Source organism: Engystomops pustulosus, chromosome 4, assembly GCF_040894005.1.
Source record: "Engystomops pustulosus chromosome 4, aEngPut4.maternal, whole genome shotgun sequence".
NCBI classification, from domain to species: Eukaryota; Metazoa; Chordata; class Amphibia; order Anura; family Leptodactylidae; genus Engystomops; species Engystomops pustulosus.
This window is the reverse complement of record NC_092414.1, coordinates 192,942,751-192,966,417: the sequence shown is the minus strand read 5'-3', so window position 1 is coordinate 192,966,417 and position 23,667 is coordinate 192,942,751. Positions and strand designations below refer to the sequence as shown.

Genomic DNA, 23,667 nt, shown 5'->3' with positions numbered 1-23,667 from the left:
TGCAGGGGGAGTGGCAGGACGCAGAAAGCACTGTAGTGTGTAAAGGAGACCAGCTCTATAAACTACAGACAAGATAAGGTCTTGATCCAAGGGGAGGGGGAGGAAAAGTAGTGCAGGACGTGTGTTTCATATGTGAGGTAGCAGACTTGAGTGTGTCATTGTGTGTTACATCCATCTCATGACTCTGATCTGTCTCATCTCTCTTTTTTTTACTATGAGTCAGATATTATTGGAGTCTTCTGAAGCTAAATGAAAGTGTAGCTAAACCCTGTACCCTGATAATTTAAGCACATGGAGTGGTATCACTGAGTGATAGGACCAAGAACAGTAATAAAACTAAGTAAAATCGTTAAGTATGGGGTTAAAAATGATCTTTATTATGTAAACATCACAAGGGGATTGAAATTTAACCCCTTAGTGCTCCGCGCCGTAGCTGTACTGCTCAGCTTCCGACGATTAGCGCTCAGCGCAGTACAGCTACTGCGCGAGCGCATAGGATTTTAGAATTGTCACCACGTCGCGAGACGTGGTGACATTGGGATGAGATTTGGGTGACAAAGGCAGGAGGAGTTCCTGTCTCTGTCACCCGACCAATCAAATCGGTCCCGCCCGCCGATCGCCGTGATTGGCCAGTCAAACCTGACTGGCCAATTACAGCGATTTTAGGCTAAAAAACGTGCTTTTAGCACTTTCCTCTTCCTCCAGCGGCACCATTTTGGTTTGGTATCACTGGAGAGAGGAGAGAGCGTTACTGTGTGCACCAAAATACACTTTTACACTATAAATAGTGTTCTGATCCTTATCTGATCCCTATTGTTCCCTACAAATCCCTATCCCTATCTGTTTTTTCCTGTGTCCTGTGTGTTCCCTGTGTGATCGCCTTGTGTGATCCCACGTGTCTTCCGTTTTTCCCTGTCTGTCCCTTCTGAACCCAAACGCACTTTTCAGTGCGCTGGGTTAGTGTTGTTCTGCACTGGACGCACTTTTCAGTGCGCCGTGTGAATAGCGCTGCACAGAATCTTTAGCAGTCTTAGCAGTAGTTAGTTTGTCTTAGGGCAAGCTAGGTGCATTTGTAGCGCCTTTTTGCGCAGTGCACATAGGTTTTTTTTTCGGTGCCTGGTAATATTTTTTTCCAGAGCGCCGTAAGTGTACCCGTACGTAGCTATTTTTTGTGTGTGCCATCTGTGCAGCTGGTCCGTGTGGTTTGGTGTGCATTACCTTTTTTTGTGTGTGTGCTATCTGTGCGGCTTGTCCGTGTAGTTTAGTGCACATTATTTTTTGTGTGTGCCATCTGTGCGGCTTGTCCGTGTAGTTTGGTGTGCATTATATTTTTTTTTTTTGTGTGCCTGCTAGACGGTTTATCCGTGTAGTTTGGTGCACATTATCTAATTTTTCTAGTTCTCTATTTTTTTTGTGTGCAATGTCTCAGAAGACATACACCGTGTTGCCAAGTTTGCCCAGGCATATACCCCAGCCAAACATGTGAGCATAGACGAGTCCCTGGTACAATTCAAAGGGAGACTTCACTTCCGCCAGTACCTGCCCAATAAGAGGGCAAGGTATGGTGTGAAGATGTATAAGCTGTGCGAAAGTTCATCAGGGTACACATACAAGTTCAGGGTATATGAAGGGAAGGACTCCACTATAGTGCCCCCAGAATGCCCCCCCTTCCTGGGTGTTACAGGGAAGATAGTGTGGGATTTAGTGCACCCACTGCTGGACCAGGGCTACCACCTCTACCTGGACAATTTCTACACCAGCACCACCCTGTTCAAGTGCCTCACTTCCAGAAATACTGCGGCATGCGGCACTGTACGCAGAAATCAGAGAGGTCTCCCTAAGTCGCTGCTTGGGCAAAAACTTAAAAGGCACGAAAGCAGGGCACTATGCAGCGACTCTGTATTGTGTGTTAAGTACAAGGACAAGAGAGAGGTCCTTGTATTAACCACAATACATGAGCACACCACCACCCCTGTCCCAGTACGAGGTGCCAGTACAGAAACCCCCAAGCCAGACTGTATTTTAGATTATAATAAATACATGGGAGGGGTGGACTTGTCTGACCAGGTGCTTCAGCCATACAATGCCATGCGGAAGTCGAGGGTGTGGTACAAGAAGCTGGCCGTGCACATGATACAGATGGCATTGTATAATGCTTATGTGCTGCATCGATATGCCGGCCAGAGGGGAACTTTCCTGGAATTTCAAGAGGTGGTAATAAAGTATTTTCTTTTTGGAGACCAGGAAGGGGGGAGTGCTAGTACATCTGGAAGTGAGGCCACATCACGTATTGTACCAGGGCAGCACTTTCCAGGAGTAGTTCCCCAAACAGCCAGCAAGGGAAGGACACAGAAGAGGTGCAGGGTGTGCTCCAAAAATGGCATTCGGAAGGACACCATTCATCACTGTGAGACATGCCCAGAAAAACCAGGGTTATGTATGAAAGATTGCTTCCGAATTTATCATACATCCCTGGATTTTTAGAGTACCCTGTTGTTACCCTGACGCACAGCTTATACATCATGCCGCATGCCGCACCTTCCCTTCTAAGCCCTGCCATGTGCCCAGCCTGTAGATTACTGTCCCGTATGCTTTACCCAGGAAAACATGCATCATGATTTTTAGGGTGTTTGTCTCCCATGGCAGCAGCTGGGCACAAAATGACATAATGGATATTTTTTACTATGCACTAACCATTATGCACTTTTTCAGGGGTCCACCTGTGGGGTTAAAATGCTAACTTTACCCCTAGATTAATTCATGGAGGGGTGTAGTTTCCAAAATAGGGTCAGTTCTTAGGGGTTTCTACTGTACTGGCCCCTATTGGCATCTACAAATCTTTCATGATGCCAAAAGGAAAAAAAAAAGTACAATGTCTGTGCTCCAACAAGTTATTCCCTTTTGAGCCCTGCCGTCTCTCCATTCAACAGATTATTGCCTCCTATGGGGTATTGCCCTAACCGGGGTAACCCGCAGAATGATTTTTGATGTGTTTTTCCTCAGTGGCATGAGTTGGGCAAAATACTTTTGTCACTTCAATGGCATATTTGATAAATTGCAATACAATTGTTTCTCTGCACTACTCACTTTGTATTACATTTGAGCCAGCACCTTAGGGGTTAAAATGCTCATACAAGCCTACATACATTCTTTGAGGGGTGCCCTTTCCAAAATGGGTTCACTACTTGGGGGTTTCTATTGTACTGGTACCTCGGGGGTACCCCCCATTACCAATCTAGTGAAAACAAAGCTTGAAAACCTAAATTGTGCTTCTTTCTTCCTGACCCCTGCCGTGTGCCCAGTCTGTAAATTATTGGCACATGTGTGGTATTGCTGGACTCGGGACAACCCCCAGAATGATTTTTGGGGTGTTTGTCTAAAGTGGCACGGGTTGGGCACAGTATATGAGGCACTAAAATGACATTTTTGAGATAAAAACGCAATTTTTACATTTACTTTGCATTCAATTTTGACCAGCGTGTCGGGGGTTAAAATGCTCACCACAACCACCGATAAATTCTTTGAGGGGTCTAGTTTCCGTAATGGTATCAATTATTGGGGGTTTCTATTGCACTGGCACCTCACGGGCCCTGCCAACATGACATGGCACTCCAAATCCAAATGTGTAAAAACGGAGCTGAAAAATCAAAATTTCACTCCTTCCGTTCTCATCCCTTCTGTGTGCGCAGTCTGTAAATTATTGGCACATGTGTGGTATTGCTGTACTCGGGACAACCCGCAGAATGATTTTTGGGGTGTTTGTCTAAATTGCCATGGGTTGGGCACAGTATATGAGGCACTAAAATGACTTTTTTGAGATAAAAATGCAATTTTTACTCTGCACCATTTACTTTGCATTCAATTTTGACCAGTGTGTTGGGGGTTAAAATGCTCACCACAACCACCAATAAATTCTTTGAGGGGTCTAGTTTCCGAAATGGTGACATTTTGGGGGGTTTTCTATTGTACTTTTACTTCAGGGGCTCTTCAATTACACTGTGGCACCACCAGTGGCGTAACAACCGCCGTAGCAGCCGTAGCGGTTGCTACGGGGCCCGGACGTCTCAGGGGCCCGGGATGGACGGCGGAGAATTTATCATTGAGTGCCGTTATCCCGGGCCCTCTCTCCCTGATGACCGAGCGATACAGCACAATAACAGGCGCCCGCTCTCCACACTGTAATGGGGCTCCGCCTGCTGTGCTGATCATGCCCGCCCACCTGTACGGACCGAGCCCACTCTCTCGCCCGCCCACAAACTTCTCACGCCGCTGGAGCAGAATCCTGCCCGCCCCCGCTGCCTCCGGTACTCCAGTCCAGTGATAAGTCCACCTCCGTGCTTTCGGCCGCTGGCCGACATTCCCACCCGCCCCCCACACTCCGCCGCTCCCCCCGCTGCTCTCGCTCTCGTAGCTCCACTCCACCCAACCTAAGCTCCCGGCTCCGACTCCGCTCCCGCGGTCCTGGCTGCACTCCCCCCAACGAAAGCTCCCGCTCTGACCCCGCTCGCGCGGTCCTGGCTGCACTCCCCCAGCCCAAGCTCCCAGCTCCGACCCTGCTCCCGCGGTCCCGGCTCCACTTCCCCTAACACAAGCTCCAGGCTGCGACCCCACTCCCGCGGTACCTGCTCCACTCCCCCCAAACTAAGCTCCCGGCTTCGACCCCCTCCCGTGGTCCCGGCTCTCAAACCCCCCCTTCCTCGCTGCTGGGCTGCTGGTTCCCGGCTCCGACCTCGCCTTCCCCCGCACCCGACTCCCCCCCCCCAACCCTCGCTTCCGGCCTGAAACCTCCACCGATGGACAAGGCAGCAAACTTACCAAGACCCCAAGACCATAAAAGAAAGTTAATGGTATTTTATCTTTGCATATATAGATGTATGTGTGTGTATATTTGTATGTGTGTGTATATATATATGTATGTGTGTATATACTTGTGTGTGTATATGTGTATATGCGTCTGTGTGTATATATGAATGTGTGTGTGTGTATATATATATATATATATATATATATACATATATATATATATACTGTATATGTGTGTATATTTGCTATATGTATGTGCAGTGTGTGTATATGCTGTATCAACAGTTTGTATATGTGTATATATGCTGCATGTATATGCTGTATTTGTAATATTAACCAGGACTTCTATTTTGTACTACATGGCGGTATGCTGTATGCATTTTATACTAGATGGGGGGGGGGGGGGCATGTATGCATTTTATACTACATAACGGTATGCTGTATCTTATTCTACATGGCGGCAGGCTTTATGCATTTTATTCTACATGGTGCTACCCTGTATGCATTTTATTCTACATGGGGGTACGCTGTATGCATTTTATTCTACATGGTGCTACCCTGTATGCATTTTATTCTACATGGGGGTACGCTGTATGCATTTTATTCTACATGGCGGCAGGCTTTATGCATTTTATTCTACATGGTGCTACCCTGTATGCATTTTATTCTACATGGGGGTACGCTGTATGCATTTTATTCTACATGGCGGCATGCTGTATGCATTTTATACTACATGGCGGTACTCTGTATGCATTTTATTCTACATGGTGCTACCCTGTATGCATTTTATTCTACATGGGGGTACGCTGTATGCATTTTATTCTACATGGTGGCAGGCTTTATGCATTTTATTCTACATGGTGCTCCCCTGTATGCATTTTATTCTACATGGGGATACGCTGTATGCATTTTATTCTACATGGCGGCATGCTGTATGTATTTTATACTACATGGCGGTACTCTGCATGCATTTTATACTACATGGCGGTACGCTGTATGCATTTTATACTACATGGTGGTACGCTGTATGCAGTTTATGCTACATGGCATCACGCTGTATGCATTTTATACTACATGGCGGTATGCTGTATCTATCTTGTACTACATGGCAGTATGCTTATGCATTTTATACTACATGGCGGTATGCTGTATCTATCTTATACTACATGGCAGTATGCTTATGCATTTTATACTACATGGCGGTATGCTGTATGCATTTTATACTACATGGCAGTACACTGTATGCATTTTATACTACATGGCGGTACACTGTATGCATTTTATACTACATGGTGGAACACTGTATGCATTTTATACTACATGGCGATATGCTGTATGCATTTTATACTACATGGCAGTACGCTGTATGCATTTTATACTACATGGTGGTACACTGTATGTATTTTATACTACATGGTGGTACGCTGTATGCATTTTATACTGCATGGCGGTACGATATGCTTTATCTATCTTATACTATATGGTGGCACGCTGTATGCATTTTGCATTTCTTTATTTTTACACCAAACCAATATGATGGATCTGGTCCTGACATTCCCTGATATAATACTTATATGGGGGGGTGGGGGGGGGTGGCGTCTCTCTATGGCTCGCCTCAGGCAGCAGACAGGCTTGGTACACCCCTGTGTGTATATATGCCTGTATGTATGCATATATTCCTGTAAGTATGTGTATATATGCCTGTATGTATGTATATATGCCTGTAAGTATGTGTATGTGTGTGTATATATGCCTGTATGTATGCATATATGCCTGTAAGTATGTGTATATATGCCTGTAAGTATGTGTATGTGTGTATATATGCCTGTATATATGAATATATGCCTGTAAGTATGTGTATGTGTGTATATATGCCTGTATGTATGAATATATGCCTGTAAGTATGTGTATGTGTGTATATATGCCTGTATGTATGAATATATGCCTGTAAGTATGTGTATGTGTGTATATATGCCTGTATGGATGCATATATGCCTGTAAGTATGTGTATGTGTGTATATATGCCTGTATGTATGTATATATGCCTGTATGTATGTGTATGTGTGTATATATGCCTGTATGTATGTATATATGCCTGTATGTATGTGTATGTGTGTATATATGCCTGTATGTATGTATATATGCCTGTAAGTATGTGTATGTGGGTATATATGCCTGTATGTGTGTATATATGCCTGTAAGTATGTGTATGTGGGTATATATGCCTGTATGTGTGTATATATGCCTGTATGTATGTGTATGTGTGTATATATGCCTGTATGTGTGTATATATGCCTGTATGTATGTATATATGCCTGTAAGTATGTGTATGTGGGTATATATGCCTGTATGTGTGTATATATGCCTGTATGTGTGTATATATGCCTGTATGTGTGTATATATGCCTGTATGTATGTATATATGCCTGTAAGTATGTGTATGTGGGTATATATGCCTGTATGTGTGTATATATGCCTGTATGTGTGTATATATGCCTGTATGTATGTATATATGCCTGTAAGAATGTGTATGTGGGTATATATGCCTGTTTGTGTGTATATATGCCTGTATGTGTGTATATATGCCTGTATGTATGTATATATGCCTGTAAGAATGTGTATGTGGGTATATATGCCTGTTTGTGTGTATATATGCCTGTATGTATGTATATATGCCTGTATGTATGTGTATGTGGGTATATATGCCTGTATGTGTGTATATATGCCTGTATGTATGTATATATGCCTGTATGTATGTGTATGTGGGTATATATGCCTGTAAGTATGTGATTTCTGCATGGCCCCCCTTCCCCTTCAAAAATATATACATATTTGTACAGACATGATTATAAAATCACATGCATTTACACAGTCATATATACACACATTTATATATTATACACACACTAGTGCACATTTACTAAGGGCTGTGCGCCACTTTTCTGTCAGACTTTTCTGTGGTGCATTCTGTCAGGACAGTGCAGGGGGCACCAGATTCATGAAGAACGTGCGGCAGAAATCCTGAATCTCACACCCCCTGCACACTACACAGGACACTGCACATAGTACACACTGCACTGTGCTTAGTAAATGTGCACCAGTGTGTGTATAATATATAAATGTGTGTATATATGAATGTGTAAATGCATGTGATTTTATAATCATGTTGGTACAAATATGTATATATTTTTGAAGGGGAAGGGGGGCCCCATGCAGAAATCCGCTATGGGGCCCAGCCTCTCCTAGTTACGCCCCTGGGCACCACAAAATATTTGCAGCCAAATTGGCCTTCCAAATTCCCAGTATCGCTAACTCTGTTCTGGACATCGATGTGCGGGGAAACAGCAGCTGACATCCACATGTCTGGTATTGCCGTACTCGGAAGAAGCAGGGCAAGAAATTAGGAATATATATTTACCTCAAATTCCTTCTGAATGTATCCATTTTAGGGCTAAATTGGAAAGCTTGAAATAAAAAATTGAAATTTCAAAATTTCCACTCCATTTTCATATGCTTCCGGAAAAATAATTAAAGGGTTAACAGACTTCTTAAATGCTGATTTGAATAGGTTGAGATGTTAGGTTCATAAAATGGTGTTACTTGTGGGGGTATATAGTACATAAGCCTTTATAGGACACTTCCAAACTGAATTGATCACCAAAAAGTTCGCATTTTTCAAATTTCAAGAAAATCTGAGAAGTTGCTACTAAAACTTCAAACCTTCTCACATCCATAAAAAAAATGGAAACTTAAAACAAATAATGGATATAAAAAGAAGACCAATGGCAAAAGGTTTCTATCAAAAAAAATTTGTGGTATCACTTTTTGTCTAAAAAGTATAACATTTGAAACTTTGAAAATAGTCATTTTTTACAAATTTTTCCTACATTTTTGAATTTTTACCCCCCCCAAAAAGGAACGGATCACCGAAATGACACTACTAACATAAACTACAATGTCTCACGAGAAAACAATCTCAAAATCACAGAGATATCTTAAAGCGTTGAAAAGTTATTACCACAGGAAGAGACACTGGTCAAATTTAAAAAAAAAGTTGCGAGCCTTAACCTGCAAACAGGCTGCGTCCTTAAGGGGTTAAAGGGAACCCGTCACCCCCGATCAGCTAAATAATCCCCAGACAGTGCCTTAGAAAACACTGTAGAGTCATCTCAATGCTACTAATCCTGTTACACAGCATTGCTGCTGTGTGAGAAAAACAACTTATTTTCTTCTTGACAGCTTTCCGATTCACTCAAGCGTGTCCGGGGCCAGCCTTACAGGTGCACCAGTGCACGGCTGGCTAGCTCTAAATCACACCAGTGCCATGCACATTACAGAAGCATGTAGGGCCGGCCGTGGATGCGCACGCCAATGCCAGACCAACAGGCGGATTGTGCATGCGGCAAAGTCTGGAGTGTGGTGACGTAGAGCTGGGGGCAGTGTTTTGATTTGTGGCTTCAAGCGAGAGCAGCTCTGAGGAGGCGGGCAGAGCTTGAGTGGATCGGAAAGCCGTCCCGCCTCCTTGACTGCATAAATGACCAATGACAAGAAGAATAAAAGTTGTTTTTATCAAACAGATATAACTGTTATAATACAAAAATGAATAATTCATTTAACTGCCATTAACTAATTTCATATTCATTTAAAAACTTTAACATGAAAATAGTAGAGAATATTTATTAGTTTAACAGCACTAAAAAAAAATGCTTAGTAATTTATTTATACAAAAAATTATGATTGAAAAAGCAAAAAAATAATAATAATTCCATGTTGATGATTTTGAAAACTCATTGATCGTGGCTGAAATGAGGAAAAACAAAAAAATTGGCTTGTCCTTTTGTCCCAACCGGGTTTGGTGACTAAAAGGTTAAGAGGAAGGTAACAATTTCATCACATCAACCGTTTCCAGTGCTACATGATATCTGCTATTTTGTATTGTTTATTCCCATTGCTATTGTTAGCATTTCCATGTCCACAGTATTTTAATATTTCTTTCTTTCCAAATGGTTCCTGTTTTCAGTATGAGTGCACTGAAGGCTAAATTATTTGTAGTGTGAGACATGGGAAGAATTATTAAAGGGGTATTTAACTTCAAGAGCTTTGAGGACCCCAGGAGCTTTCCTCATTGAATAAAGGACATCTTCCTCCAGTTTACTGATGGTAGACATATCCTACTGAGAAGTTCCTAAGGAACGATGCTGCTCAGAACTTTGTATATATATATATATATAGTATCATAGTATATGAGGCTGGAAAAAGACACAAGTCCATCAAGTCCAACCTTTAATAATTAAACAAATGTTTTTTCCTCATAACCAGTGATATTTTTGCTCTACAGAAATGCATGTACGTAGTACATGTACATAGAGTCCACCATAACAACCTCCTGCGGCAGAGAGTTCCATAGTCTCACTGCTCTTACGGTAAAGAAACCCTGTCTATGGTGATGGTAGAACCACCTCTCCTCTAGGTGTAGAGGATGCCCCATGTCTATGGTGATGGTAGAACCTCCTCTCCTCTAGGTGTAGAGGATGCCCCATGTCTATGGTGATGGTAGAACCTCCTCTCCTCTAGGTGTAGAGGATGCCCCATGTCTATGGTGATGGTAGAACCTCCTCTCCTCTAGGTGTAGAGGATGCCCCCTGTCTATGGTGATGGTAGAACCTCCTCTCCTCTAGGTGTAGAGGATGCCCCTGTCTATGGTGATGGTAGAACCTCCTCTCCTCTAGGCGTAGAGGATGTGCCCTGTCTATGGTGATGGTAGAACCTCCTCTCCTCTAGGTGTAGAGGATGCCCCCTGTCTATGGTTATGGTAGAACCGTCTCTCCTCTAGGTGTAGAGGATGCCCCCTGTCTATGGTGATGGTAGAACCGTCTCTCCTCTAGGTGTAGAGGATGCCCCCTGTCTATGGTGATGGTAAACCTGCCTCTCCTCTAGGTGTAGAGGATGCCCCCTGTCTATGGTGATGGTAGAACCGCCTCTCCTCTAGGTGTAGAGGATGCCCCCTGTCTATGGTTATGGTAGAACCGTCTCTCCTCTAGGTGTAGAGGATGCCCCCTGTCTATGGTGATGGTAAACCTGCCTCTCCTCTAGGTGTAGAGGATGCCCCCTGTCTATGGTGATGGTAGAACCGCCTCTCCTCTAGGTGTAGAGGATGCCCCCTGTCTATGGTGATGGTAGAACCGTCTCTCCTCTAGGTGTAGAGGATGCCCCCTGTCTATGGTGATGGTAGAACTGCCTCTCCTCTAGGTGTAGAGGATTCCCCTGTCTATGGTGATGGTAGAACAGCCTCTCCTCTAGGTGTAGAAGATACTCCCTGTCTATGGTGATGGTAGAACCTCCTCTCCTCTAGGTGTAGAGGATGTCCCCTGTCTATGTTGATGGTAGAACCACCTCTCCTCTAGGTGTAGAGGATGCCCCCTGTCTATGGTAATGGTAGTACTGCCTCTCTTCTAGGTGTAGAGGATTCCCCCTGTCTATGGTGATGGTAGAACCTCCTCTCCTCTAGGTGTAGAGGATGCCCCCTGTCTATGGTGATGGTAGAACACCTCTCCTCTAGGTGTAGAGGATGCCCCCTGTCTATGGTGATGGTAGAACCACCTCTCCTCTAGGTGTAGAGGATGCCCCCCTGTCTATGGTGATGGTAGAGCCTCCTCTCCTCTAGGTGTAGAGGATGCCCCCTGTCTATGGTGATGGTAGAACCACCTCTCCTCCAGGTGTAGAGGATGCCCCCTGTCTATGGTGATGGTAGAGCCTCCTCTCCTCTAGGTGTAGAGGATGCCCCCTGTCTATGGTGATGGTAGAACCGCCTCTCCTCCAGGTGTAGAGGATGTACCTTTATCTATGGTGATGGTAGAACCTCCCTCTCCTCTAGGTGTAGAGGATGCCCCCTGTCTATGGTGATGGTAGAACCTCCTCTTTTCTAGGTGTAGAGGATGCCCCCTGTCTATGGTGATGGTAGAACTGTCTCTCCTCTAGGTATAGAGAATGTCCCCTGTCTATGGTGATGGTAGAACTGTCTCTCCTCTAGGTGTATAGGATGCCCCCTGTCTATGGTGATGGTAGAATCACCTCTCCTCTAGGTGTAGAGGATGCCCCCTGTCTATGGTGATGGTAGAACCTCCTCTCCTCTAGGTGTAGAGGATGCCCCCTGTCTATGGTGATGGTAGAACCTCCTCTCCTCTAGGTGTAGAGGATGCCCCTTGTCTATGGTGATGATAGAACCTCCTCTCCTCTAGGTGTAGAGGATGCCCCCTGTCTATGGTGATGGTAGAACAGGCTTTCGTCTAGGTGTAGAGGATGCCCCCTGTCTATGGCGATGGTAGAAGTGCCTCTGCTCCAGGGGTAGAGAAAGACCCCTGTCTAAGGTGATAGTAGAACCTCCTCTCCTCTAGGTGTAGAGGATGCCCCTTGTCTATGGTGATGATAGAACCACCTCTCCTCTAGGTGTAGAGGATGCCTCCTGTCTATGGTGATGGTAGAACCTCCTCTCCTCTAGGTGTAGAGGATGCCGCCTGTCTATGGTGATGGTAGTACTGCCTCTCTTCTAGGTGTAGAGGATTCCCCCTGTCTATGGTGATGGTAGAACCTCCTCTCCTCTAGGTGTAGAGGATGCCCCCTGTCTATGGTGATGGTAGAACACCTCTCCTCTAGGTGTAGAGGATGCCCCCTGTCTATGGTGATGGTAGAACCACCTCTCCTCTAGGTGTAGAGGATGCCCCCCTGTCTATGGTGATGGTAGAGCCTCCTCTCCTCTAGGTGTAGAGGATGCCCCCTGTCTATGGTGATGGTAGAACCACCTCTCCTCCAGGTGTAGAGGATGCCCCCTGTCTATGGTGATGGTAGAGCCTCCTCTCCTCTAGGTGTAGAGGATGCCCCCTGTCTATGGTGATGGTAGAACCGCCTCTCCTCCAGGTGTAGAGGATGTACCCTTATCTATGGTGATGGTAGAACCTCCCTCTCCTCTAGGTGTAGAGGATGCCCCCTGTCTATGGTGATGGTAGAACCTCCTCTTTTCTAGGTGTAGAGGATGCCCCCTGTCTATGGTGATGGTAGAACTGTCTCTCCTCTAGGTATAGAGAATGTCCCCTGTCTATGGTGATGGTAGAACTGTCTCTCCTCTAGGTGTATAGGATGCCCCCTTTCTATGGTGATGGTAGAATCACCTCTCCTCTAGGTGTAGAGGATGCCCCCTGTCTATGGTGATGGTAGAACCTCCTCTCCTCTAGGTATAGAGGATGCCCCCTGTCTATGGTGATGGTAGAACCTCCTCTCCTCTAGGTGTAGAGGATGCCCCTTGTCTATGGTGATGATAGAACCTCCTCTCCTCTAGGTGTAGAGGATGCCCCCTGTCTATGGTGATGGTAGAACAGGCTTTCGTCTAGGTGTAGAGGATGCCCCCTGTCTATGGCGATGGTAGAAGTGCCTCTGCTCCAGGGGTAGAGAAAGACCCCTGTCTAAGGTGATAGTAGAACCTCCTCTCCTCTAGGTGTAGAGGATGCCCCTTGTCTATGGTGATGATAGAACCACCTCTCCTCTAGGTGTAGAGGATGCCTCCTGTCTATGGTGATGGTAGAACCTCCTCTCCTCTAGGTGTAGAGGATGCCTTCTGTCTATGGTGATGGTAGAACCTCCTCTCCTCTAGGTGTAGAGGATGCCTTCTGTCTATGGTGATGGTAGAAGTGCCTCTCCTCTAGGTGTAGAGGATGCCCCTGTCTATGGTGATGGTAGAACCACCTCTCCTCTAGGTGTAGAGGATTCCCTCTCTCTATGATGATGGTAGAACCTCCTCTCCTCTAGGTGTAGAGGATGCCTTCTGTCTATGGTGATGGTAGAACCTCCTCTCCTCTAGGTGTAGAGGATGCCTTCTGTCTATGGTGATGGTAGAAGTGCCTCTCCTCTAGCTGTAGAGGATGCCCCTGTCTATGGTGATGGTAGAACCACCTTTCCTCTAGGTGTAGAGGATTCCCTCTCTCTATGATGATGGTAGAAGTGCCTCTGCTCCAGGGGTAGAGAAGGACCCCTGTCTATGGTGATGGTAAAATCTCTCAAGAGGATGGACAGGTATAGAAAGATCTTTGAAGAGATTGTACTGCCCTTTCTGCTATTTGCACATTGTAATGAGGTCTCCCCTCAGTCATCTTTTTTCTAAGATAAATAACCCCAAGTGTTGTAATTTATCTTTGTATTCTAATCCCCCCCATTCCCCTAATAATCCTGGTTGCTCTCCTCTGCACCCGTTCCAGCTCTACTATATCCTTTTTATACACTGGTGCCCAAAACTGTACACAATATTCCATGTGTGGTCTGTCCAGTTATTTGTATAAGGGCAAAACGGTGTCCTTATCATGAGAATATATTCCTCTCTTGATACATCACATGATTTTATTTGCTTTAGCAGCAGCCGCCTGGCTCTGGTCACTAAAATTAAGTTTACCATCCACCAATACCCTCAAGGTTTGCAGTGCTGCACTGCTTCCATGCTGATGACACCATACCATAATCAGCACTACCATCCTCATCTTTCCCTGAAAAATCTCTGCTGACCATGATCAACAATGTAATGGTGGCACAGGAGGAAGAAGAGGATTAACAGGTGTTAGGCTAGTCCACACATGGCTTGCAGGGTAGGTTGCTTGACCAGTGGTCAGCTACTGCACTGTCCAGCTAGGGGACACTTTTTGGAGGAGGAAGAGCAAGAAGATGAGATTTCCGCAGAGCAGCTCACGTGTGTCAATGGAGCATGGCTAGGGAGATGCAGAGGAGGAGACTGAGCATAACAAATTAAGAGCTCACTGTCATCCCAAAGAGGAGGAGAAAGTCTCGCCAACACAACAGGAACATCAACACCACCTCAGGATCAGAATTGAGCAATGTGGATCGCCATATTCAATTTTTTACACCCTTCACTACCCCCGGATATGGCATGTAGTTTTTTGTAGTACTTATATGGTGGAAGATTTTCTGTCCCCACAATACCTGGTACTGAAGGATGGTTCCTCCCTGTTCATTTTTTGGGTGGTGAAATTTAATACGTGGAGCATGCACTCTATGCCTCAGGTGCTGTCAAGCCCTTCAGCAAGTGGGCTGTCAGAGCGCATGTTCAGCTCTGCTGGTGGTGTTGTCACTAACAAAAGTATCCGGCTGTTTACAGCCAACATTGACATCCTCATATTTCTTAAAATTAAACAGGAATGGATCCCATGCAACTTGGCTGTGCCATTATGTGAATACGTTTTTAGAGTGTGAAATTGGAATTTAACCTTGAAATTCACAAATTCTGCAGTACCTGAAATTAAAATAGAACCTGCTATGCCGATTTGGGAGCCTAAACCCACTATAGGTCCAGAGATGGCAAGGTGCATCGGCACAGGGAGCTCAGGAAGGAAGATCAGTATAAATTTTTTTTTTATTGAACCCATGTAGGAACCTCATACAGGGCGATTCGGGACACTAAACCGCGGTCCAAAAGGACCTGTGGGTGGATTAGTGCCCCGAATCGCCCAGACAGGTTTAACCTATGAGAATGACTGGGTCTGAACACCCAGAGCGCTGTGAGCCCTTTCAACCACTGTGACATAAATTTTTTTATTAACTTTTTTTTAATGATTTTAAGTCGTCTAGCACTTGCTACCCCCATTTTTGGGTGTTAAAATACGGGTCTTCATTCATTTCAATGGGGTTCGTGTTCAGGTCAAAGTTTGTGCTGAAGTCTGGGTACTAAACTGGGTACTAAACTGAAATTTTTCTCTGTATTCGGACAAACCTGTTGAAACTAAATTTTGCCCAACCATCTCATCTCTATACAATGAGAAATCATTTTCTTTTACTATAACCCACCGGCCCAGTGGTGATGGGCAGGACTAAAGCCTCAGACCTTTTAAATTATTATTATGCAAATTTTTTAAAGAGGCTACTGGGGCTTGGAATAGCCAAAGCTGAGGCTACACGACACGGTTACTCTACGTCCCAGTGCGGTCTTGGCTCTGAAGACCTAGCTACTGATCATGATCAGAACCCAGCTTCGCAGACGAGTGTGCGCAGCTACCAGGAACTGCGCACTGAAAATGCATTGGTGGCCTGAATGCAAAAGGGCGACTGGGACGTGCAGTGGCCGCGTCATGTAGCCTCAGCTCCAGCTACTCTACACCCCAGTAGCCTCTTTAGAAAATTTGAATATTAGGGGAATTAAAATGTATAAAAGTTCTGGGCCACGAACGAATTAGCCCTAAAAAGGGCCATACTACTCTACATTAGAGGAACCTGCCACCACATCTACCTTAATAGGTGGCTTGTTATCTATCTCATGTGACTCCCTATTCCCCCTCCCCTCTCCATAGAATATCTATGTAATTTGACAACTCTCTTGGGGGAATTCATCTATGTATGACATGTTTTGGCGCAGTTGTGGTACAAATGCTGTTTTGCGACTTTCCATTTTGCCAAATGAACAAAGGACAGTGCAAAGTTTTCACAAAACTGAACCGAATTCATTATTTGCAATTTGGCACAAATTTTCTATTAGGTTCAACTTTTGGCGCAAAATGACTCCAGTAACCCCCCCCCTGGCAAAGAAATAAGAGAAAAACCACTACCAAATTTATCAAGACCAATTGCTCCTAAGAGTGACATGTGCCCCGAAAAAAGAACATTTTGCTGCAAAAAAAAGCCAATATTATGAGAGTAACCAAAAAAATTGCAAAAACAACAACATACATAAACTCACTAGATGAATTCAGATAGAACAAAAATGGAATTGAACATAGACAAACAAGTCACAGACACATTGTAATGATGAATTCCCCCTGTGAGCTTTTGTCTGTCACATTCAGTTCAGCACAGACTCATTGGGGAGGGAATTCATCAATGTCTTTTTTGACGATGTTTACGTTGTTTTTGCGCAATTGTGGTACAAGTGCAAAGTCACTTTAAAATTTGCCAAAACTGGTTTTCACAGGACTGATCTAAATTCATGATTTGCGATGTAAGATAACGTAATTTAGCCCCATAGATCCCACGGTTGACAGTGACCACATGAAATGAAGTCGTGAAGTAGTAGGAGGAGCTCCCGCGGAGTTCACGAAAGTGCATTGTCTGTGTATAATGCACTGTGCCGCGATTCACTAAGATCGTGTACCTGATATCCTGCATGTGTTGTTTCTCTGCTCAGGTCCAACAGAGTTCACATTCTTCTTCCTGGTGCATGTAAGTGCCTGAGCTTGTGAAACAATTTGAAAGTTAAATCCCGTGCTCAATCCAAATCAGTCGGATCTTCCGACGGCTCGGCCCCCCTGATTTCTGATGCATGAAAGCTGGCGCAGCTGCGCCACAATCCCAGAGCAAACCCCTGTTAAATACCTGTCAAAGCTGTGCAAATCCCGAAAACAGCAAACAAACCAACGAAAGTGCAATCCACAACCCTTAGTAAATAAGCCCCACTGTGTTTACTTTTTTGGCTCTTATGTTTCATTATTGTTTCCTCTTTATCTGAGTGTCATTTGGGCTCCACTATCCTTTGTGCCATCCACACTTTATGCATTGTCGCCATTTGGGCGCTTATTTATATGTTTGTATGTCTCTATATCTTTTGGTGTGCTATCAGCCATATTACATTTTACTACATTTATATTATGGATATTTATTTTAGGACCTATTAACTGGCGTGTATGTATTCATTCTTCCTGAGACGTTTTTATTTTATGACATATTTTATTATTTCTATGTTTAATAAAGATCATTTTCATATTCCTTTTGTGTGAAGCCTTGTTTCCCTTTCCTCTTATCCTTTCTTGTCAGTCATTATTAGTTCAGGTGATATGTTTTGTGTTTATTTATGAAAAAAACGTATAAGGTATTTGACAAAAATGTAGAAAATTTCTCGATTTTCGAAAATTAAACACCAAAATAACTTGATCACTAACATTTACTGACTGTCTGCTCTATGTTGACACGGTTTTTATGCATCCTCTCAGATGTTATGAGACCTAGAATTTTAGGTGAGATTTTTTTTACATTTTTTAATTTAAAAAAACGCAAAATCAGACTTTTGATGGACCTCCATAAAATAACACCATGTTCAGTGTGTTGTAGCGGGGTCCTGCTGGAGCCCCCAGACTGTCATCGTAGGATGGGACCCTCCCCCCCCAGTAAGCAGCGCAGGGGTATTGATTGTCATGACCTGTTTATTTCTTTTGTTCCTGTTGTTTTTCTATTTTATTGCTCATGCATATTAACACCAAGCAGTGACTTTATGCTACAACTAGGTAGGATACCTAATGTGGGTGACTGAGTTCTAGTTCTCCTCAGGTGATGATATATATATTGCTATAGGTATTCTTCTTATTATCAGCAAATACTGATCGTTACTTGAAGCTTTTATGTGATCTAACTGCGAACTTATGTTATGACTATGTATGACATGTATCTTACGATTCTTTGATACAAAATACTAATACCACTGCTGTATTATGATATATGAATATTTTAAAATAAAACAGTAAAAAAAAAAAAAACGGATGTGTGAATAAACCCCAAAATCTGTTTTCCCTGCAGTATGTGCATGGGATTTAGTTGACATGTAAAATTCATTATGTGCCAATGCCATGAGATCAGCCCAGTTTAGACCATCAGTCTGTAATCTCCAAGCCCGTAGCAGTCATACACAGGTATAAGACGAGACAATAAGAAAGGACACACATAGAGTATTACCGAATATCAGCAGCAGGAAATGTCTGGAGAACTTTCTATCCATTCTAAGTCCTTCCAGTTCTTTCTCATCCAGGATATATTATATAAACCTTGTTTCTTTGTTTCACCGGTATCTAGGGCACGTGGTCACATAGAATACTACTCCCTGTCTATCAGTGGACTATTTCCATTTGTAAACTATGATGACTATGCTGTTCTGATAACACTTTATCAGCGTAATATCTCCTGAATGTTTCTTTGTCTCCTTCTAGTCTTCCCTCTTGTCCTTTGCTCTCCACTTTTAGGTTTTGGTCTTGAGCGTTACGTCCTGTCCCTGCGCGCACCATTCGGTATGCTTGATTTGTGTGCACTAGGCACGATATCTGTGCCTCTGCCTTACGCTATCATTTTTCTCATGCCAGGATGTGAAAATATTTGAGGAAGTGGGTTTGTTTCCCCTCTCTACTGGAGAGATTAAAGTAAGAGAAGTAGAAATGGTCAAGTTACAATTTACATACCTAGCGATGGTGAATTACATAGATATATTTGAATATCAGAGTAACAAAGCTTTCAGTATTATAGACCTAGGGGTGTTCACACACCTTGGACTTCCATATGTGATGGGCATTTCTCTGTAAACTTCTCTCAATCATAATGAGGCAGTGGGAAGTGATGCAAATCTAAAGTAGTAGAAATATAAGAATATATCATTACTAATAACAAACCAATACATACGGTATATAATAATATCAATCCATCTACAAAAGTAAACTCTCCCTATGCTATGTATCTGTAGAAGGCCTGATCACTATCCTGCTGCAGAGAGGAATTAGCTGACTGCTCCTTCATGGGTTTTGCCCTGTTTCTTTAAGTGGCTACGACCCCCAAGCCATAGGTGGTGGCCCTCAGATAGACACCCTAGAGAATAATTTAATCAGCTGCTGCCTATATCTAGTCACAAAAAGTTAGGGATATTTGGTTTGTGGGAGATGTCATGATGAACATAAAATGCCCTCTAACTTTTTTGGGTGCACATAACTGATCAATGTTTCATTACCTTTCACAAAACTTGGCGTTCTCTAACAAGGAGATTAACCCCTTAACGACCTGGCCCTTTTTAGTTTTTTCACTTCCATTGTTCACCGCCCACCTTCCACCATCCACCTTTTTCCACATAAAGAGCTGTGTGATGGCTTATTTTTTGCGTGACAAATTGCACTTCATAGTGATATTTAATATTCCATGCCGTGTCCTGGGAAGCAGGAAAAAAAATTCCAAATGCATTGAAAATGGTGTAAAAACCATTTTTACAGCTTTCACCGTGCGCCCAAATGACATGTCTACTTTATTCTTTGGGTCCGTATGATTACAGGGATACCAAATTTGTAAAGGTTTTATAATGTTTTCATACATTTACAAAAATTAAAACCTCCTGTACAAATATATATTTTTTGATTTTGCCATCTTGTGGTGCCAATAACTTTTTCATACTTTGGTGAACGTAGCTGTGGGTGGTGTCATTTTTTTGCAACTTTTGATGGCGTTTTCAGTGCTATCATCTTTAGAACTGTGCGACCTTTTGATCACCTTTTATAAAAAATTTTTATATTTTTCAAAATGGCAAAAAAATGGCATTTCCGACATTGGGCGCTATTTTCCATTACGGGTTTAAACACTGTGAAAAAACGTTATTATATTTCGATAGATCGGATATTTTTGGACGCGGAGATAAATACAGGCAGTCCCCGGGTTACATACAAGATAGGGTCTGTAGGTTTGTTCTTAAGTTGAGTTTGTATGTAAGTCGGAACTGTATACTTTATAATTGTAATCCCAGCCAGAACTTTTTTGGTCTCTGTGACAATTGGATTTTAAAAATGTTGGGTTGCCATAAGAATCAGGAATAACACTAAAGCTTCATTGCAGACGCCTGTGATAACTGTTACAGCTGATCATTGTAGCCTACGACTAAAGAACAATAAATTACCAATATCCAGAGGTCCGTTTGTAACTATGGGTCGTATGTAAGTCGAGTGTTCTTAAGTAGGGGACCGCCTGTAATGTGTTTATGATTTTTACTGTTTATTAATTTTTATATCAGTTCTAGGGAAAGAGGGTTGATTAGAATTTTTAGGTTTTTTTTATATACGTCACAGGGAGCGACGATCCGGAGCTCCGTCATCTTTTTGGCAGTGGGAAATAGCCGCAATATGCAGCCGTTAAAAACTTAACGGCTATAGAGAGGGCTCGGCCCGCGAGCCCTCTCCATGTACCTGGACCCGGCGCCCGCCGTACTAGTACGGTCTGCGTCGGGAAGGGGTTAGCTGGCAAATTCATCAGTTATTAGATATTAACTTCTTATTAAAATACCAAGTTGTGGAGCTAAAACATTCATGTATTCTTGACTGGATATTGGTGGGCAATAATGATGACAGGGAGCAAATTGTAAAAAAAATTGTCCCATAAAAAACAACCGCTAAATCAGCTATATAAACCATTAATTAGAAGTGTTATGCAATGCGAAAATTATAGATTTTTTTCCCCTTTCGTATTTCTGCAATTGTACTGACCCGTAGAATAAATCTAACATGTTGTTTAATGTATATGGTCAACACCAAAAAAAATGGGAAAATTCAATGACATAATTGATGTTTTTTCTACAACCCCTCCCCCATAAAAAGTTAATACATTTTTAGCAATAGGCCATAGCCACCTCAAAGTATAACTGAAAAATGCATCTAATCCCACAAAAATAAGCTCTCACATGGCCACATTAATGGAAAAACAAATAATTTAAAGCTCACAAAAGTGATACATTCTTCTTTTTACTTCTATGGTAATAGCTTAATTTTTGAGAAAAAAAACATCTTTTAAATTATGCAAATGAGCCTCAGGGGATCCTGGCGACAGCTCAACACTTGCCCAGGATTGCTGAGAGCCGGCTGAAATAACTGGCTCTCCAGCTGGGGAGAGGAGGAAAGAGGCGGGCATAAATTGGAATTGTGAATAATTAGCAGAAAATGGAAGTGGAAGGGACTCCTGTAGCGTAGACAAGAGCCCCTGAGGCTCATCTGCATAATTTTAAAGCCTGTTTTCCTCAAAAACAAAGCAATAAGAAGCAAAAAGAAAAATGGATCCAGTTTCAGGAGTCACACGCCAGCGTGTAAATGCACTTGGTTTATAATCCTGCATCCATGTGGTAGAATTCCTTTAAATGCTAATTTTGATATAATATCATTTCAACATCAACTTTTGATCAAATTGCATGAGCCCCACTAACTACCTTATCATGGTGATTTCGTTTGGTAGACCCCTACGCTAATGGGTGCGGCATTACCACTGCAACGCTCACCAATGACCTACAACTCTCATCCTCTCCTATTACATGTTCTTACTTTGTGCAGGAATTCATCAATGGCGAGACATGTGATGCCTTGCACCTTATAGGCTTCTACAGTTTGGAACGTTTTTAGATTTTATGCCTTATTTCTTCAAGAAGCGATATGTCACATACCCTGCACCGGGTCAAAGATATCTCTGCCCATGACTAGTACCACTTACTTCACCATTCTATACTCTACATGTATAGGGTGTTGGCGCAGGGGTGACACGGTTTTGTAAAGCCTTATGGTGCCCATGGCAATAAAAGGGTCCTGGATCACAGGACTACCACCAGATTCAGCTCTGTGCATATTTATTACGAATTTAGTAAAACAGAAGCCGTCCGTGACGTGCAGTCGACATGAAGAACCCCTATATTTGCCAGGAGCCGGTTACAAAATAACATTGATTGTTATGCTATATAGGATTGTTTCCCCTAAATCCCTTCCTCATCCAATCCCTACCCGTCCTTGGTTGAACTTGATGGACAAGTGTCTTTTTTCAACCGTATAAACTATGAAATTACTATGAAATCTTGTGTTTCTACTGGTAATGATTTTTATTAATTCTACCTGGTTTGGGTAACTTTTGATGATTATGCAGTAAATTATGTTTTTTTTGTCAGTTTAGCTGATGTTGTTTTATTAGTTACTTCCCTTATTGTAAACCACTGAGTACATTTTACTATTGCTATATAAAGATCATTATTATTAGTATTAGGTTTCCTTTGTCTATCTCTACTTCCCAGATCTGAGACATTTCTGTGAATTGAATAGTCTCTAGTGAATTTGCCATTTTGTAAGATCTTACTATCACTCATTTTTGTATGAAGGATTCAGATCAAGCATTGCTATCAGCATTTTATTAGGTGCTTACCTCTGGATGAGTCTATTGGGTGGAGCTCATAGACTTCATGGGGGAGATTTATCATAAGTTTCTAGGTAAAACTGTTCTAGTTGCCCATGGAAACCAATGAGAGCTCAGCTTTAGTGTGAGAAAATGAAAGCTGAGCTCTGATTGCGCAACTGGAGCAGTTCTGCTCTAAGAGACTGATGATAAATCTCCCCAAATATGTGAGAGCTTTCACCAATCCCAAGCATTGCTTCTAGAACTTGAATGTCACATCAACGATCACTTATTGTAGACAAAGCAACTAAATTACAAAGTCCAAGAAGAGGAAGAACCCCTAAAAATATAAGTGCCTTTTCAGCTCTTTATCAATGGCCCTCTCAACCCTTTGGTGTGAGAGGGCACTGTTGGAGCCTCTACCCTGCTCTTGGTTCAGTTTCCTCTCCTCTGGTTTAGCACGAGGAGAGGAAATTAGATTGAGAGAAGGAGGAGGGCAGTGCTGGGCATTGACGTTTCACAACAAGGGGTGAAGTTCGGTAATAAAGGAAATCTACAATCTAGCATCCATCACCAAGGACACTTACTCATAAATCCAGGCACTGTGACAATCTTATATTTATTATCCATCACCTCCTTCCTTCTAAAATCAACATTTAAAATTATGCTAATGAGCTAGGTGAACCCCTTCATTCTGTTGCTTTACAGGGTCATATACTGCTCTCACCCCCTACCCTGTTTCCTCAGCACTTCCCCCTTCTTCTTGTAATCTCATGGAAGCAGCATCACAGAGAAGAAAAGTGTTGATGGAACAAGGGGGTGGTGGAGGCCGTGTAACAGTCTTTATTCATCCATTTGTAAATACAACAAATACATCAAGTGAAAAGCTGACCCGTTTCTGGTGTACTAGACAACCTTACTCATGGGTCTAATAAGACAGAGCAGAGAGGGA

At 43.0% G+C, this 23,667-nt stretch overlaps 1 protein-coding gene and 1 long non-coding RNA gene across 3 annotated transcripts in view; one reads left to right on the top strand and one right to left on the bottom strand.

Moving 5' to 3' along the window:
• Positions 1-18,895, bottom strand: part of LOC140127922 (adhesion G protein-coupled receptor E3-like) — a 72,676-nt gene extending 53,781 nt beyond the window's left edge. Inside the window, exon 1 of the mRNA XM_072149140.1 lies at positions 18,510-18,895. Coding sequence (XP_072005241.1) covers positions 18,510-18,552 — 43 coding nt within the window. The 5' untranslated portion in view covers positions 18,553-18,895. The remainder of the gene's footprint in view (positions 1-18,509) is intronic.
• Positions 1-23,667, top strand: part of LOC140127925 (uncharacterized) — a 282,936-nt gene that overhangs the window by 208,421 nt on the left and 50,848 nt on the right. The gene's annotated exons all lie outside the window — the stretch shown is intronic.